Source organism: Tachypleus tridentatus, chromosome 1 (genome assembly GCF_004210375.1).
Source record: "Tachypleus tridentatus isolate NWPU-2018 chromosome 1, ASM421037v1, whole genome shotgun sequence".
NCBI classification, from domain to species: Eukaryota; Metazoa; Arthropoda; class Merostomata; order Xiphosura; family Limulidae; genus Tachypleus; species Tachypleus tridentatus.
The window spans coordinates 71,289,824-71,306,993 of NC_134825.1; the positions used below are offsets into that span (position 1 = coordinate 71,289,824).

The following is a 17,170-nucleotide window of genomic DNA, read 5'->3' on the forward strand; positions in this document are numbered from 1 at the left end:
CCCACGTGGTTGAATTCATCATTTTTTAAAATCAAATTTTCTGGCTATTAGCGGTCTATAGTTGAACTATTTTTAGGATTCAGTATGGTTTAATTCGATTTTCTTGTTTAAGAGATACGGTGACTAAATTAAGATTTCATGTTTTTAGCGACTCACGTGGTTATATTTGACTTCCTTGTTTAAGATGTCCGCGTGGCTTAATTTATCCTTCTTGCTTTCAGTGATCCACACAGTTGAACTCATCACTATTGAGTTTAGCAGTCCACTGAAACTTCCAGATACGAATCAGAGAACAACTCTCACAAACTTCACATTCAAAGAGTGCACGTATTTTAATTAACTTGCTATAAAGTAACTAACAGTAGAATATGGAAATACTATTGGAAGTAGTTCTGTCTAATTTTGAGAAACCGACTACGTTTTTATTTGGAACGGTACAGCTGAACGTGTAGAAACTTTACAAGACATTTAACTATTCAGTTCGTATCTGATAACAAAGTACGTCGGATTCCTGCTGTGACGCTGTAGATATAATAATGTATTTACAAAAAGCAAAGGTGGTTAAATCCAATAATATGGAAGAGTAAGCTATGACGCTTTCACGTGTCTTTTGAGTCAATATTATGTTCAATTTATCAAACTTTTCAGTCATAACATATAAACAAAAGTCTTCAATTTCAATGCTACTTATATAGACATCTATTTAAATATTTCAATACCATTTTCGTTTTACAATGATTTAGTCTGTTGTTCAGTATATAGCATTTACTAGAGACATGTATTAAACTGCTGGTAATTATATATTTCAAGTAAAACATTTCACTGGAATCCTTACAAACGTGTGTTTAAAATAATTTTTTGTTTCGTTTTTTTACAGTTACATCCTCTTTTGCTTTCGTCAAGTAAGTTTAGCTAAACACAGACAGGTGTAGGCTTGTCACGCAGAATTCCCAAGATGCCAAAGTACTTCCTTCTCAGAAACCCCCATCTCCACAACTATCACTATATGCTCTATTTAATAGCTCCAGGCGCTTTTCTTTCAAGTCGACGGTACCTTACGAACCTAGGTGATCAGACAATAATGCGTCTCTATTTTTGTATATTGATGTCTTTGAGTCTCTTTGCCTGTTTTTAACGTTATTTTGACAAACGTTCACCAGTGTTTACCTCGTGTCTGCTCTATGAAACTCTAGCACGTGAACACTCTGTCTTTGCTACGTTATTACCGCAGCGTGAACGTGAAGAACGAGTAGCCTGTCTCATTTTTGTCAAAACAGAGTTAATCATAGTGAATCACTTCATTCTGGCAGAGATATAAACAGGAAACTTCCATAGAGAAGTGGTTGACTGTTGTTGATAAGATAAACGGTAGGTTTGTTCTACATAAATGAGTCTACCAGAATGTTAGTTTAAAAATTGCGAAGAAAATAAATATTTTTATCTTTATTTCTAAACATTCATTCATAGTAAGTTCTAAGCACACTCTGATTTTATTATTATGCTCATTACCATTAAATTACATGCTTTACATTTGCACTGGACTCTAATTTATGTGTCACTTGTGACATAGCAGAATATTCCAGATTTGTGTTAGAATAATATAACTCCTGCTTTTTTCTTTCAAGAACCCGTTGAACTGAATAATAATATATACTTTACACTTTAAGCTATCTTTTAAGATTTAAGAGCCCATTTTCCAAAATACATTTGAGGCTGAGATGTAGAAGGTCTAAACACGTCTAAAATGCTGTTGTCTGAGTTTGAGAGTAATGAAAGACGTCCAGCTAGGTCGTACTTTCTGTGTGAATTTCAATATACTGGGTTATTATATCATATTGTGAACAAATGTTGTTTTTGTATCAGGTAGTTAGGAGTGGTGTTTTGTAAGGGTTCACAGGAGTTTGTTTACAATATATTAAGTTATTGGAAGTATTAGCAAGCCGAAACGACAATAAAATAAATTAAAAAACTAAATTATCTTCACTAATACCAACTTCGTATCTTTGGAGTTTATGTTTTTGTAAAGTGTCACATGACGGTAAGAGTGAGATAAATTTTTATTTTTATTTTGCTGCAATACAAAAAGAAAAGGTAAAGGATGTCTTGAATGTTCATTCATGATAAAGAACACAATACAAAATAACAGGGAAAATATACTAACATAGAAATGTGAAGGATTAAATTATTATCTATTGATGATGAACGATATTGCAAAAAATAACAAAAAATATATGTATTGAGATAAAGTAAACGATTATTAGGCTATATTTGATACCGAATAGATTGTCTATTGGTGTTAAACAACGATATTAAATATAATAAGGTTCTAGGAGGAATAATACCAATGTTGAATAATAAAAACACTAGATACAACAAAAATACTGATAATTAACAACAACAACACTAGATATAACAAAGAACTATTAACAATGAACAACAACACTAGGGATAACAAAGAATTATTAACAATGAACAACGACACTAGGGATAACAAAGAATTATTAACATTGAACAACAATAGTGCTTATAACAAAAGTTTGCTAAAAAGGAAAGTGCTAATATAGAAGAGCAACGATAACAAATATAAAAACAAACTAACAAAGAAAGTTTTAAAATACGCTATTGATTAGTTTATTGTAGAATTTTTACTTTATAGTTCTAAATACAAAAAGTTCTAATGAAACACGATTAAAGACAACATACGCTCAAGTTAATAACAGCCCCTAATACGTAATACAACAACTGTACTAATTAAAAGATTGATACTGGTTACAACCTAATAATTTTGAAAACGAAGGGTGTTCGAAGTTTTGCATTTAGCTTTTGAACTATAACACAGGTGTTTCAACATTAAAGAAGTTGTAGTTTCAAAGGCTGTTCACGTCAAATTAATATTAAATTGTAGATGATTTGTTAGTTGCCCTGTTTTGAAGAGCGAACATATATTATGTTCTTATGACAAAATTTAAGATTATTAGAAATAGATGCATCTTAATATTGTTGTAATTACAGGTATTATAATGTTACAATTGGTTACTCTTGCCCGAACTTGGTAAACAACTTACAAACGGCTCTTTTGTTTTCGGCCTGAAGGGAGTTCAAAGTATCTGTTTGCATTTAAGCACAAAAATACACATCGAACTGTTTGTGCTCTGTATATCACGGCTATTGAAACTTCATTTTAGCATTGAAAGTCCACAGACATGCTGTGTTCCACTCTGGAGGAGTTGAAAAAAAGACATAGCTTATCTCGATTGTGGAGAAAGAATAAAACAATTATTTTTATTATGAGCAACTTATCACTCGCAATGAAACTAAAAAAAGATTTTTAAGGTTTGTTCAAAATAAACTGTCTTTATGAAATATTATCTTGGGAAACATTAAAGTGGCGTGACTAGTTTTTTAATTATAATCATACCGAAAGTAAAAAAATATTAAATTAATCAATGTAAAAGATTTATGCTGTGTCAAAGGAGAGACATATGTTTTCCTGTTATATCAACACTAAGGACTAAAAAGGATTTGTGTTTTTTAATAATTAGATTGATGCATTGTTAGCGAACATTAATGGCTGGAAATTTGTTCATTTGCTGAAAGTGAAGGAAAAAACATTGTATTATCATATTGCTTGTAAAGTGAAATAATGAATTAGTAAAAATAAAACTTCAGTACAAACAATATCAAAATAAGAACATTAGGGATAACTAAGAACTATTAAGAATGAAAAACAATACTAGGAATGACAAAGAACTATTAACAATGAAAAACAACACTAGGGACAACAAAGAATTATTAACAATGAGCAACAACATTAGGGATAACAAAGAACTATTAAGAACGAACAACAACGCTAGGGATAACAAAAAATTATTAACAATGATTAAAACAATAAGGAATGTAGTCAAACATTAAAACACCTATCCTTAGTTATACCAAGACGTTCATTCATTAACATAGTCTTGGAGCCTTAAATGAATCATTAAGTCAACGTAAAAACAATGTTCACTAGCAAGTAGAACAACGTTATAATAATATCAATTGATAAGTAGAACAACGTCATAACTGTGTTTATTAGTAAGTAGAACGAAGTTAAGAGAGTATGAATTAGTAAGTAGTATTAAGTTGAAACAATATTAATTAAGTATAATTTTTCTGCTACTCTGATAAAACGTCTTGAAGTTAATTTAGGTGTGAAACTTTTTTCTTTCATTCAGGTAGTTGTTGATAGGAAGTCTGAAATGTTTTTAGTGTAAAAATTGTGACTAGATGTCAGACAATTTTTAAACATTGTCGTTCACAACACTATCCTAGTATTGTGAAAAAAAAGAAAGTTTTAGCTGATTAACGATCAGTATAATATTAAAATGAACTGTTTAGTGTACATGTTATTTCACAACTAGAATATAGTTTGTTAATTGGATATAACGTTAGATTCATTATACAGTTTTGTTGATTAACATTAAACGACAGTTATTAATCTATCTAATTTATTTTTATCATTAAACCTCGACTAATATTTCATTAATGAACATTTAATCGCCGTAATAATCTTAAATGAAGCATTATTCTCTTGTACCATCTAGAATAAACAAAAAGACGTTTTTGATAAGTTGTATGATAACAGCAAATTTATTTAAATATGTTTTGAATTTAGGACCAATTTACCAATGTATTGATATCTTTTAAGATGTCCCTTACGTTTAATTATCCCAGAGAAATCACACGTACGAAAGTTTTAAAAGCTTAACGTACACTATAAATTTGACCTTAATTCACAAACGACAATCCTTGTACAGTTTGCGTGAGTATTCGAAACGAACAAAAGCAAAGATTGCTTAATACGTTCAATATGCTTTTAACAATTATATTTTATTATATATAAAATTAGCATAACGATGCACTTTTATTGAAATAAAAATATGAGAGGCGACGATAAATGTAAAAGCTGAAATAAAATGATTCCATTATATATTTGTCAAACATCCACGTGACGAAGCATCAAAATGACTTGTTAGTGAGATTTCAATTACGTTTTTTCTTATTTCATTCCTTACTTTACTGCAGAACGTTTGAGGACATTAAAAACGTGATAGTGATAGCCATTAAAACGTAAAGCAAAAAACCTTTTTTTTTTTTTCTCAGCAGAGGTAGATTATAAAGGTACTGCTCAGTTATTAGGTAACTTTTGATGTATGTAAAAAAAATATTTGGGAATTTAAGTAATATCCGAACCAATAACAATTTTCGTATCAACAGATTTAGACTGTTATAAATGTTAGACAATCATTTTATTTACGTTTTAACATCTATTTTATTGTTGCTGTTTTCTCGATGCAAAGCTACACAATGAAATATTTTCACTTAATCCTCTACGGGAATCGAATCTCGGATTTTAGAGGTATGTAATCCTGTAAACGTTCCTGTTCACACCAGATAAAAACCCTGTTAATAATTGTGTTTAAGAGTTTTAGTGTTCGTTTCTTAGAGTTTCTCAAAGCAAGACTCATTTCCGTTATTTAGGTTAAAACAAAGTTATCCTAATAAGGGGTGGTTGCACGTGTTATGACGTATTCATAGAATTTTCTATGAACTACTGTTACAAAGTATAATTTTATTAATGCCGCTTTTATGATTTTTTGAATCTCCTCAGATGGTTAACACAACTTTCAAATCTTCTCTACATCGTATTTAAAATAATTATAGTTATCGTTTTTATCTTCTCCTATTTATTTAACTAATCCAGAAAGATGGGTTTTAGTTAATGTTTAATAGAAGAGAAAGAAATGTTTGTTTGTCTTCTTATAGTAAAGTCACATGGGGCTATCTGCTAAGTCTACCGAGGGGAATCGAATCCCTGTTTTTAGCTGTGTAAATCCGGAGACATACCGCTGTACTAGCGTGGGTCAAGAGAAAGAAACAGTAGTATGAGCAGTGACAATAAAATTTATATTATAATAGTTAAACAGTAGTGACTGTTTAAAACATAGACAAAGAAACTCATATTTGAAGAAGATGATTTAATAATGCATTTTAGAAACGTTTTATATTATCTCCACGTCTGAATCTATCTTACAAGCGAATAGTATTTTAGCTAGAAAAAATAAATTCAGAACACGAGTTTCTGAAAATTATTTAAACACGTTACACCATAAAAAGTATTTTTAATAGTAATAGTGTTTTCAAAGTTTAAAATACAACGTATACCTGATCAAGATTAATCAAAGATAACCATGAGAAAAGAATAAATACACTTTTGATTATCTAAAAAAACAAAACATTTTAGTGAACGTGTAAGAGATTTCTTTTATACCATTTGGGTTTCTTCAATTTGACTCACAAGCATATAATGTGTGTGTGTGTGTGTGTGTGTGTTTTCGTATTGCAAAGCCACAATGGGCTATCTTCCGAGTCCACCGAGGGGAATCGAACTCTTGATTTTAGCATTGTAAATCCGTAGACATACCGCTGTACTAGCGAGGGGCTTTATCAGTAGTGAATTTTATCGACAAAATAACAGTTTTCACTAACCCGACTTATAATGGAGCACAATATTGAAAAATAATGTACAATTTAATCTATCTTTTATTTATCAGCGAAGTTTGGAAAAAGGTAGTTGTGTATCTGAAACACTGTTTTTAATGATTAAATTTAGGCATTCAGTTTAAAACCTGTTTGTGAGTTTTTATATTGTTTAATATAATACTTGCTTTAGCCCTGTATAAAACAACTACAACGTTAAGAATACTATTCATAACATAAAACAACATTACACATTCGTAAAGACGTATGTTTCCTGTTCTTTATTGTCGTTCAGCAACCTGTAAGACTAAGGAAAATTCGAAATATGTTTAAATATCGCTCAACGAACTCTCGAGAAAACTTGTAAATATAACTTTGATATTATTATAAGAAAGTGTTCATTTTCTATTACGTTACTTACCTTTAAAAAAAGGTTTTACTATAGCTTTCGAGATCGTATCTGGTGAGAGCGATCTTTCAGCTTTTTTATTATGTGGTAGTAAAGGTTACACAGAAATAAGGTAATATATAACTTGAGAGTGGAGAGAAGCTATTTGATAGGGTAAAAACATTTAATTAAAACTGGACCCTTAGGAGAATGATTAATTTCCCGAAGTGATTACACTTGAATAACTACATTGACGAAGCTTGCACTTGTCGAGTGTGCACCATCGCATTAGTTTTGAATGCGCAAAACGTCTGTGGTATAAAACTTAATATTTAATTAATTTACCTTAGAAGCAAACAGTTTATAACCATGAAATAAAACATTTTATGATCACCAAATAATAATAGATGTTTTTAAGTTAATGAAAACATGTTGTTTCAGTTTATTATGTGCTGTAATAAATGCTCTTTTCTATAGCAAAGTGCTAAGCTCGAAAACGAAACTGTGTGATTGATGTGATTCATTTTAATCAAAATAACTGTCTCTCATTCTCTCAAAGTTCTCTGTTTAGATCTATGTTGTACAGATACCCTGCTTTGTGCCGTAAAACACCAACCACCAAACCAAGATCGATGGAACAAAAAACTGATAGATCAGGCTTGTGCGTATCCATAAACACTGAATAAGATAGTCATATGAACATAAGTTATTATATATATTAAATTACGATAAAGGTAAATTGACAGTGTGACTTATGTACTTATTTAGTTATCAGTCTTTATCTGACAAGGTAAAAAAGCCATTGTTAGGTAAAGTACAGAGTGAAAAACAAACTATGATAAAGGCAAACGGACGGTTTGACTTGTCCACTTATTTATTTATAAGTCTTCATCTGACAAGGTAAGAAAGTCAGGGGAAGGTAAGGTAAACAGTAAAAAACAAACTATGATAAACGTAAATTGAAAGTTTGACTTGCCTACTAATTTATTTATATGTCTTCACCTGACAAAGTAAGAAAGTCATGGGAAGGTAAAGAGTGAAAAACAAACTATGATAAAGGTAAACTGACAATTTGACTTGTCTACTTATTTATTTATAAGTCTTCCTCTGACAAGGTAAGAATGTCATGGGAAGGTAAAGAGTGAAAAACAAAACATAATAAAGGTAAACTGACAATTTGACTTGCCTACCTATTTATTTATAAGTTTTCATCTGACAAGGTAAGAAAGTCATGGGAAGGTAAGGTAAACAGTGAAAAACAAAACATAATAAAGGTAAACTGACAATTTGACTTGCCTACCTATTTATTTATAAGTCTTCATCTGACAAGGTAAGAAAGTCATGGGAAGGTAATGTACACAATGAAAAAGAAACTATGATTAAGGTAAATTGACAGTTTGACTTGCCTACTTATTTACTTATAAGCCTTCATCTGACAAGGTTATGAAGTTATGGGAAGGTAAGGTAAACAGTGGAAAACAAAGCATAATTAAGGTAAACTGACAGTTTGATTTGCTTATTTATTTATTTATGTCTTCATCTGACAAGGTAAGAAAGTCATGGAAAGGTAAGATAAACAGTAAAAAAGGAACCATAAAAAAGGTAAACTGACAGTGTACATTGAAAACTGTTTTAGTCTTAATTATCGTTAACTTCTTAAATGCTAAAAAACTACCTACACAGAGTCAGATACGTAAGTATATAATAATGTGTTTATGTAATATAAATCTTTATATTAGTGAGGTGAGCCAAATATGTGAAGCATAGTATAGTGTATTTATTAAGTATAAGCCGTTATATTAGGAAGGTGAGTCATGTATGTGAAGTATAGCACAGAGTGTTTATCTAAATAGAAGTTTTGATATTAGAAAGATGAGTCTCGTATGATAAGGCTGCCATATATATTCCAGTATTAAACTTTGGTAAGCTGAGACAAATATATTCAGGCTAGAGTATGTATTTAAATATAATAAGGTGAGATACGTACTGAGTCTGATGTAGTTATCGAGATACAAACCTTGATAGACATGTTATACTATTGTATTTATATAAGTACGAACAAACGTACACATGAATGCCGAACGTAAAAAGTATTGCCACAAATGGATTGTTTTTCTACCTTCTCCAATGTCTTGGGTTGCAGTGCACGAACCGTTCGTGGGTTAGAAAGGTACGCGTGACATCAAACGTCACATTCTTTAACGTCAGCTTCTCTTATTTTGCTTACCGACCTTCTGGCTTAGTTAAGCTCTCAGTCACGAATCAAGGCTGTAAAATTTAAACGGCTGCCAAATTCGAAATTTTCATTCTATTGCTTGTTCGTTTAAATGAGATCTACTCTTTGTGGGGGTGTCCATCTGCATTCTTATACCAATATACCATCAAAACTGACTCAGCTAGGCTTTCACTACAGTTTGTGGTGGCATACAGACGGACAACTATTCTTTATATGTGTTAATATAAATATTTTGTACTTCATAGCAAAGTTCAAAGCTCATCTGATGTTCACAGAGGCCACAGTTCATCGGTCAAGCTCTTCCACTATCCTTTACTTCTTTAGTCGTCCTAAGTGGGGTGAAGATCCGTAAAATATCTATTCTAAGAAAATGTATCACTGTACATACACCAGGACGGACCAGTGGGTGGAATAAGGGGGCGTCTGTTAAAAATATTTAGTTTATAATTTAGCGAAAGTCTTAAACAATTTCATATCAATAAACGTTGACCATTTGCGCACAATTTTGAGCTCTGTAAGAAATATCGTACAATTTTTCTGATTTTTTAATGATAACACTATGTAACACAATTTTTGTTCCTGGATAGTATGTGTTATTTCTTAGTTGTTTATGTTGTAAAATAGAGAAAATGGTCATTATTCCTTTCAAACATTGCTTTTGTGACCTGGATAATGAAATTTAGAAATTAACTTATTTTCTATGTAAAAACGGGAAAATCTGCACAATTTCATTTACATAAGGTCTGAATACAACAACATGTGAATCAAGATTTTCTTTGTATTTATACTAAAGCCATACAACAATGAGCAAAAATGTTCAGAAATGAGTAGTTTTTCGAGATTTGTGACTCTTATTTAAATCACTTTAACGTATCAGCTCCCAAATATAGCCTGTCTCCCATCATGTTTTCGTTATACGCTCCTTGATAGCGGCGTTCAAAGTCCAGTATATCTTGATGGAAGCGCTCGCCTTGCTCCTCTTAGTTTGCTCCCATGTTCTTGAATTTATCAAGACGAGCGTAGTCTGTTTTGCCGTAGTTCTTCACCAGAGCCTCAACCAGTTCCACATAATTTTCGGCCGTGTGATTGCCCGAGAAGTCCCAAACCACTGCGACAAAGCTGCCCCAAGCTTTTCCTTCCTTTCTACTGAGCTTCTTGGCGAATTCTGTGCACTCCAGGATCTTCTTTATTTGTGGTCCAACGAAGATACTAGCTTTGACCTTTGCCTCAGACAGCTTAGGGAAGAAGTCTCGAAAGTAATTGAAGGCTTCTTTTCAGAGCTGTGACAAATTGTTTCATAAGACCCAGTTTTATGTACAATGGCAGGCACATCACTTTCTGGAGGTCCACTAGTGGCTCACACTTGACATTGTACCTCCCCATAGAGAACTCGGTCAATTGTAGCCAACGCTTCCTGTTGTAGCGCGCTGCAGTGTCCCTGCTGTCCCAAAGTCAAAGATAACAGGGAAACTTGGTAAAGCCTCCTTGGAGACCCATCAGTAATGTCACCATTTTGAAGTCTCCGATAACATCCCAGCCACATTCATCATACTTTAAGGCTTCTAGCAAGGTCTTGACACTGTTGTATTCCTCTTTAAGGTGCACCGAATGAGCGAGGGAAAGAGACGGATACTTATTCCCTGAATGGAGCAGTACAGCTTTGAGGTTTCTGGATGAGCTATTAATGAAGAGGCGCCACTCGTTTGGATTACAGGCAATTCCAATTGCCTCGCACAGACTGGATACATTGTGAAAGAAGCAGAGCCCATCTTGATGAGTGAAGAAGCTATAAAAAATGTTGGTGACATTTCCTCTGACTTGCGACTTGCACACTTTCATCTAAAACATCCCACTCCTTCAGCCTAAATGTGAAAAGCTCGGCATTCGACTTTGTTAGACCAAGATATCTGATATAGTCTTTAAGGTCTCTTTAGTTGGGATAGTATGGGTTTCTCTCATCAGCCGTAATGCTGACATTCTAATCTGGATCGTCAACGTCTACCTCCTCTTCTGATTTGCTGCTCTCTTCTGAGGATGGCTCCTTTCTTCCTGGCAGAGTGGGTACAGGGAGCTTAGGGCAGTGTGGCACTGGGGTGATAGATGATAGAAGGTCTGGATACATGACAGCAGATGCATTCTTGCCAACCCGACGTTTAGAAGGGTCCACCATTCAGAAGTAGCAATTGCTTGAGTGGCCAGTGGGTTCACGTTAAATTCTTGAAATAGCGAACTTCATGGCTCTCTTTTTCCATCTGTACCATCCTGCAATAAAGCAAAATAAAATTGTTATTATGAAGAATAAATTTATTTCATCCACACCTAATGTGTAAGAGGTTCATGAAAAATATTTTATGTGATATTTTTTATACTATTGAAAATTTAAAAAATAATAAATTAAAAGATATTTAAAATTTAAAAGGTCTAAAATTTGTATAATATAAAATCTTACTATTTAAAAAAGCAAAAATTGTCCGTCTTACCTTCTAGAGTTTTTCTGCAGTGCTCGCAGGTAACATGAGGTGCCCAAGGTTTGTCTTGATCTCTGACAGGCATGCCAAAATATGCCTGGTAGGCTTCACACATTTTAGCAGATGCTGTCATAGAGTACGTTTTCGCTCTTGTCTTGATAAGTTGGCCACATAGATAGAAGAATGCATCTGGAGAATGCTTGCAGCTTCTTGATGCCATCTCTGATAAAATCAGATAGGTCTGTGTGTTCACTTAGGCAGCTAGAACTAAACTGAAGTGGTAAGTGGTGAGCCTCTGTATATATACTATTATGCAAAGTTCTAGAAAATTCTAAAAGATTCTTGAAAATTCTCGTAAGTTTTACAACATTCGAGAAAATTATTGTAAGTTCTTTAACATTCTAGAAAGTTCTTGAAAATTCTTGTAAGTTAAAGAAAATTCTCTATCAGCTACTCAGCACTGAATCTACCTTGAATGTTCTGGAAAATGAGTAAATTTGAAAAGTTCATTACTCAAGTCACAAAAGCAAAGTTTGAAGCGAAAAATAAGTCTTTTCCATTTATTTTAGGCACAAGCAATTGGGAAATAATACTTTCTGCCCAGGAACAAGAAAAACTAAAAATTTTATTACATACCGTAATTGATATAAGATTATTTATATGCATTGAGCAGTGTTGAAATAATTTTTTGGGAGGTGAAGGTCTTTGTTCAGTTATAAGATATTATTATGCATGAATGAGTTTCATAACAGCACAATCTGTGCACAAGTGTACGTTAAGATAGTTAATAATGAACCTGAAAACACAGTTTCAAATACACTGCTCTCGGAACCCGACTGGGGCAAGGAATACAAACACCGGTGCCAGTTTCAGGTTTAACTATAATGAAAACTCACTCCTAGAACCCTATCACGCGTGGGTGACTGTTTAGGCGCGCGATAGTTCTACGTTGTAGGGGTCTACGACAAATGGATAAGGAAACATTCGAGCTTGCCAAGTTTAGTCCTGCTAACTACAACTGTGTGAGAAGTTCGCGGATAAACAAAAAACATCACATTCACTTGAATTAATATGGAGTAAATAAACCAAGGACAAGTTGAGCTGACACAAGTAACTGAATTCCTTGTATACTGTGAACGTAATTTTAGCTGTACTGTAATACATGTAACGGATGTACTATTATGTGTTTATTTTAACATTGATGTTTGTTTTTGTTAAATATACATTTAGAAATATTGTTAAGTATTATTAAATGTGTATTGCGAAAGTCCCGCCTGTTCTTTAACTTTTTACAAAATTCTCGATGATAAGAATCAACAATGTACGATGCATGTGTGAAAAATTTCAGTATTGTTTTTTTAGCTGAAATTTCTAGAATATTTCCTCTCAAGCTTATAACAGGTAACAGACGCAATATGCAGGAAGTCAGTTTAGAAATATTGCTCGTCTGCTGACGTAAGCATGCCATAAACTTCGGAAGCTATAATTGTGATAAACACTTATTAGTCGGAAAACAGGAACGTTTACAGATTTCGAACATTACAAACCTTTCAACTTCAGGGTATTAACTTCGGACGTTAATATTTCTGCGAGGACATTAGATACTTTCCTCGGTGAAAAGCTAGCTTGTAAACTGCGCGAGGCCAGCCATAAATAGAGCTGACTAGCTTTCCCGTCAAGAGAAGTGTATCTATGTATCAACATAGAATTAATTCGCTCTCCGTGAACCGTCGATAAAATATTCAGTTCCAGATCAGATATAGGACTTAGTATTGTTTGTAAGTTTGTAAAACTCTTGTATATAAATCATTATTTGTAATAACCGTTATTATAAATTGTATTGTTTTTTGTATATGAAACAAAACTGTGTGTATCAATCGTGTTGACAAGTATCATAAATTTGATACATATTAACATTTACTTAACTTGTAAATTCAAATTCAAATTTCCGGTTACTTGAAACTGTAATACCTAATGTACGTTACATAAGAAATCACAGACTCGTCAGGGATAATAATACGTAACACACATTATAACATTACAATGCTTATTGGTAGATATTAAGAAGAAGCTATTAATCCAGAATATAAAGTCAAACCTTTGGTTTCAGCCGTTATACAATAATCGCTTTAAATTAAAAAGAAAATAAATTTAGTTTAATTCCAGTAACTATGTCCTCAGTTTACTAGCATGTTCTGTATAAGCACATTACACTAAACTTTGGTAAACGTTTTTCCTCTTTCATTTACTGTACATCCGACCATAGGAGAGGACAATTCAGACTCTAGAAAATAGTTTCATTACATTCAAGGAAACCATAGACTATATTAAAATGCACTTTATTAGACAACCAGAAGGTCAGCAACAAAGATGGCGCCTGAATTTACTTTGTCAACCAATGACATGTAAATGGCCATATTAATAAAAAAATGTTTACTGGAGCTTGAACTTTGTTTAACTAGGACTAAAAATACCTGAAAAAACCCTGGTGATGGATTTATCTGCGATAGTACGAACAGTATCAAGAGCACCACTGTGCTTGTACAGCCGCGTCAGTTTTACCCACATAACTGATAGTCTCGGCTGTCTGGGGACAAAATATTCTTCATCGAACGCTTTTCTCTATACAATAAATACTCGCTAAGTATCTCTATAGTTTGAGTAATGCGTGACTTGATAAAATTCATAGCCTTCAATTATATGCGCAAATGTAATTCGCTAAACAGATATTTCTTTGTCTCTGTTAGTCGATGACTAGCCAATAAGGAAATAACCTGAAAAACAAAACCATTTCACTATTTGTTAGTTCATGAAATATGTTTATGCAATAGTTAAGACTTTTCTTTTAAATACTTAGTGAAATAAATAAAATATTATTATTTAGATAATCTTGAATAAAACGAAGAAATTTCAGATGAAATACAGAAGCTGAGTACGTTGTACTAAAATAGAGTTGCAGCGTAACAGCGTCGTTACAGTTCATGTTGTTACCTATGGTTATGCTGTTGCTGATAACCATGCACCTTGACAATGGCCTTGCAAAGTAGTTTCGGTTGCAAAAAGCCCCGTCGAAAGGATGTCATGTCTAAAGTACACCACACTTCCACACTACATTTAGTTTAGGAGAACGACTGTTTCCAAACGTACATTCAACACTTCGATATCGCAGAAGTCTGGCGACTTGATTACTGTGAACTTGAATAGCCGTTTCATTCTACAGCTGATTAAGATATGCGACAGTTGAACAGATATGCCATGAAAGCTCGTGTATGCTTTTCATACGACTTGCTGTAGGTTTATGGTACTATATGCTGATTTACATTATTTTGATTTTTAATCTAATGAACTACAAGTGATATTTCTAACTATTCATATTTAAATACCTGAGCTGAGCACATTTTTATGATCTAATTGTGTGAATATTTTTTTTGTCAGAAAGAGCTGTTACTTACCCTTCCCAAACACGATTCATTTTATGCGGTTTCATAGTATCTATAAAAATCTAAACATTCTTGAAATTTAGTTCTGATACATTTCGTTCCACTGCGACTTTGAACCGGATGTATTTGTCATGTGATTTACTGATTTGCAAATTTAAAATCGTTTTAGTGTAACACGCTAAACTCTATGTATACCTTCTCTTTCTCACATTAGCACAGTGGTATGTGTGATACTTACAACGCCAGAAACCGACTTTCGATAGACGTGGTGAACAGACCACAGATAACCCACTTTGTGCTTAAACTACAAACAAACTTTTTATCAAACAGAAAGAAATGTTCAGTTTTCTTTCAGTGTTATCTATAAAGTGTTTTGAAATTATCAAGTAAAAAGGTTAAAATCGTACAAGAAAATGGTCAAGTATAGTTAATTGTTTCATAAAAGGGATATTTTGCACTATCCAAGTTTCAGACTGTAGTACAATCAATAGGAACAAAATAAACTGTTTTTAATTGTAATATATTTTTCATTGTATCCAGTTTATAAAAACATTGTGAAGTACCAGGACAAAAAAGTCCTATAGATGAAGTCGTAAAAAGCAACTCAAAACCGTATTGTTCCATGACAGTTCGCTTGAGAAACGGATTTTCTTTCTTTTTACAATAGACACACTTTCAGTCGTGCGAAAACAGCTGGTTTCTATGGCAACAACATCTAAGAAAAGAATTAACATTTATTTTTTGTGTAGGCGATTTTTCTTGTCTAGAAAATAAATAAAAAAAATAGAAATAGAGAAATATTTTTAGTTAGAAACATTTACCATTACGGGTTGGGTAGGATCCACGCAGCTCGTAACACCATGAGATAATTTTTGATAATGTACGCATACGTTTATAAACTTTTGCAGATTATTAGTAAACATTATAAGGCTTTCGTACACAAAATATAATTTTTATTAAGTGTTTTAAGATGCTTAAGTAATATTTTTATGATGCCTTTTTGCTTTTCGAGTGTTGACAATTCAACATGCAAAGTAATTTTGATTTTAAGATTAAAAATACTGTTATGCATCAGAACACTTTCAAATTTCATATGGAAAATCTTTATAACCTTCAAATAATATATTAAATGTCTTTTTAAAAATTATATTTTATTTATTATTTTCACTACTGTATTTCTGTACGGGTTGGGTCGATTTGGCTGATCTCGTAATCACAATAAAAAATGAGGAATCAAATATAAATTATGCCTTTTTTCACTCTAGAATGATTACAGATTATAAAACGAAAACAAAAATTTTTATTTTAAATAGCTGAAATTTCAAGACATTTATAAAAATATATTTATTATTTTCATTATATTGACTTTTGAACTATGCCTGACTAACAACAACATTGCAATTGTAATGATGCAGCGCAGTTGCCATTACAAAATGACCTATCTTGGCTGTGTTTTAGTGGACTAGTATTCTGTAAAATACAGCCACATTTCAGTAGTAATACATTAATACCATTTACAAATAAGTTCTTAAAAGTATTTTTTTAAAACATAGAACAGTAAATAAAGAAGTGTAACAAACAATTATCTCTTCTTGTTGCCAATTTTGCAGTCGTTTGCTGCAGATTGTTAAAACTTATCAAATTTTGCACGTAAAGGATGTGAAACGAGAAAATTAAGTTTTACACGTAAATTTTGAAATAACAAAAAGAAAAATTAACTACAACATTAATATAATAAAATTGCACTATAATATATCACGTTTATTAACTTGGTTAACTGAAGTTTTGACTTACCGCTGAAATTCTAAAAAGGAAAGATGGAATTTGTCGTCAGAGTACTTTACATTGGCTGAAAAACCACTAGGAGGACATGCTGAGCTTTCTATTGGTTATTCACATGTAATAGACAGAAGTAGGTGTACGAAAATAAGTGTTTCCAAAAATGGAAAGAGATGGGGGAATTACTCTGTTTGATTCAGAAATGTAGTGATATCTCAGCAAATACAAAAGATGGGAAGTTATTATTTTAGATTCTAGCTGGTCAATATCGGTAATCTAATTTCTATTCCTAATTCACAAAAAAATGTACTTTGTATTTGGGTATCACGAACATATAATT

The 17,170-nt window shown here is 32.4% G+C and overlaps 2 protein-coding genes across 3 annotated transcripts in view; one reads left to right on the plus strand and one right to left on the minus strand.

Moving 5' to 3' along the window:
- Nucleotides 1-989: 989 nt before the first annotated feature.
- The window catches only part of LOC143251946 (A-type potassium channel modulatory protein KCNIP1-like), a 142,504-nt gene continuing 126,323 nt past the window's right edge, over nucleotides 990-17,170 (plus strand). The window contains exon 1 of the mRNA XM_076503376.1: nucleotides 990-1,368. The gene's annotated coding sequence lies outside the window, so the exon portion shown is untranslated. The remainder of the gene's footprint in view (nucleotides 1,369-17,170) is intronic.
- LOC143251981 (uncharacterized) lies at nucleotides 8,270-12,826 on the minus strand. 2 transcript variants are annotated; one of them, XM_076503433.1, is made up of 2 exons: nucleotides 11,624-12,826; nucleotides 8,270-11,405 (listed from the first exon to the last, which is right to left on the minus strand). In XM_076503433.1, exon 2 carries the CDS (start codon nucleotides 10,980-10,982, stop codon nucleotides 10,596-10,598), a length of 387 nt encoding a protein of 128 aa, XP_076359548.1. In that variant the 5' UTR covers nucleotides 10,983-11,405; nucleotides 11,624-12,826; the 3' UTR covers nucleotides 8,270-10,595. Both variants share the same exon structure in this region, with proteins under 2 accessions (XP_076359548.1, XP_076359557.1).